We start from the raw sequence: 631 nt of genomic DNA, 5'->3' as shown, positions 1-631 counted from the left end.
GTCGGAGAAGAGGAAGAGGAGGGAGAGGAGGAGGAAGAGGAAGAGGAGGGTGGCGGAGTGGAGGGAGGTGAGGCGGTGGACGGGGGTGTGGCCTTTGAGAAGGGGGTCAGGGTAGAAGGAGAGGATGAGTTGGTGGATGATGGAGAGGAAGAGGGAGAGGAGGGTGAGGTAGATGGGCACGTGGCGGAGCGTGGTGGATGGGAATGGGAATGGGTGGAACAGTTTTGCTGCGTAGGTGTGTGGGAATTTCAGGTAGTTGCGTGTGGTGGAGATTAGGTTGTATAGTCCCAGTGATACTAGGGCTGACGACGACACCATGTGGTACAATACCGTCGTCATTTCAGGCTGCAGGGGGACAGACAACGGGGACGCAGCAGGCTCACTAGTCAGAATTCAGAATTTCAGATCTTCATTTCCATTTTGACCCCTTCTTCTTTTGCACTGCTTTAGTGCTTTACACTTTAGACTCTCGGATCGAAATTGAGAAAACCTTTTACATGTTAGAACAAACAACTATTAGTCTTTAAAAGGGTTAAATTAGACACCTTATTTTTATAATTTAATTTTAATACACTTACATTATAAAATAAAATAATTTTGATCTAATTATATAATAACCGATTAACAAAAA

General features: G+C 45.3%; 1 protein-coding gene across 1 annotated transcript in view; it reads right to left on the bottom strand.

Annotated features, from left to right (window-relative positions):
* LOC107494624 (uncharacterized) overlaps positions 1-479 on the bottom strand; it is a gene marked incomplete in the record, with an annotated part of 1,266 nt that extends 787 nt beyond the window's left edge. The window contains 1 exon segment of the mRNA XM_016115666.3: positions 1-479. Within this exon segment, the coding sequence (XP_015971152.1) occupies positions 1-339 (339 nt within the window).
* Between the last annotated feature and the right edge of the window lie 152 nt (positions 480-631).

Source organism: Arachis duranensis, chromosome 6 (assembly GCF_000817695.3).
Source record: "Arachis duranensis cultivar V14167 chromosome 6, aradu.V14167.gnm2.J7QH, whole genome shotgun sequence".
In the NCBI taxonomy this organism is placed as follows: domain Eukaryota; kingdom Viridiplantae; phylum Streptophyta; class Magnoliopsida; order Fabales; family Fabaceae; genus Arachis; species Arachis duranensis.
Note: the sequence above shows the minus strand (reverse complement) of the source record. Positions and strands in the feature narration are given on the sequence as shown.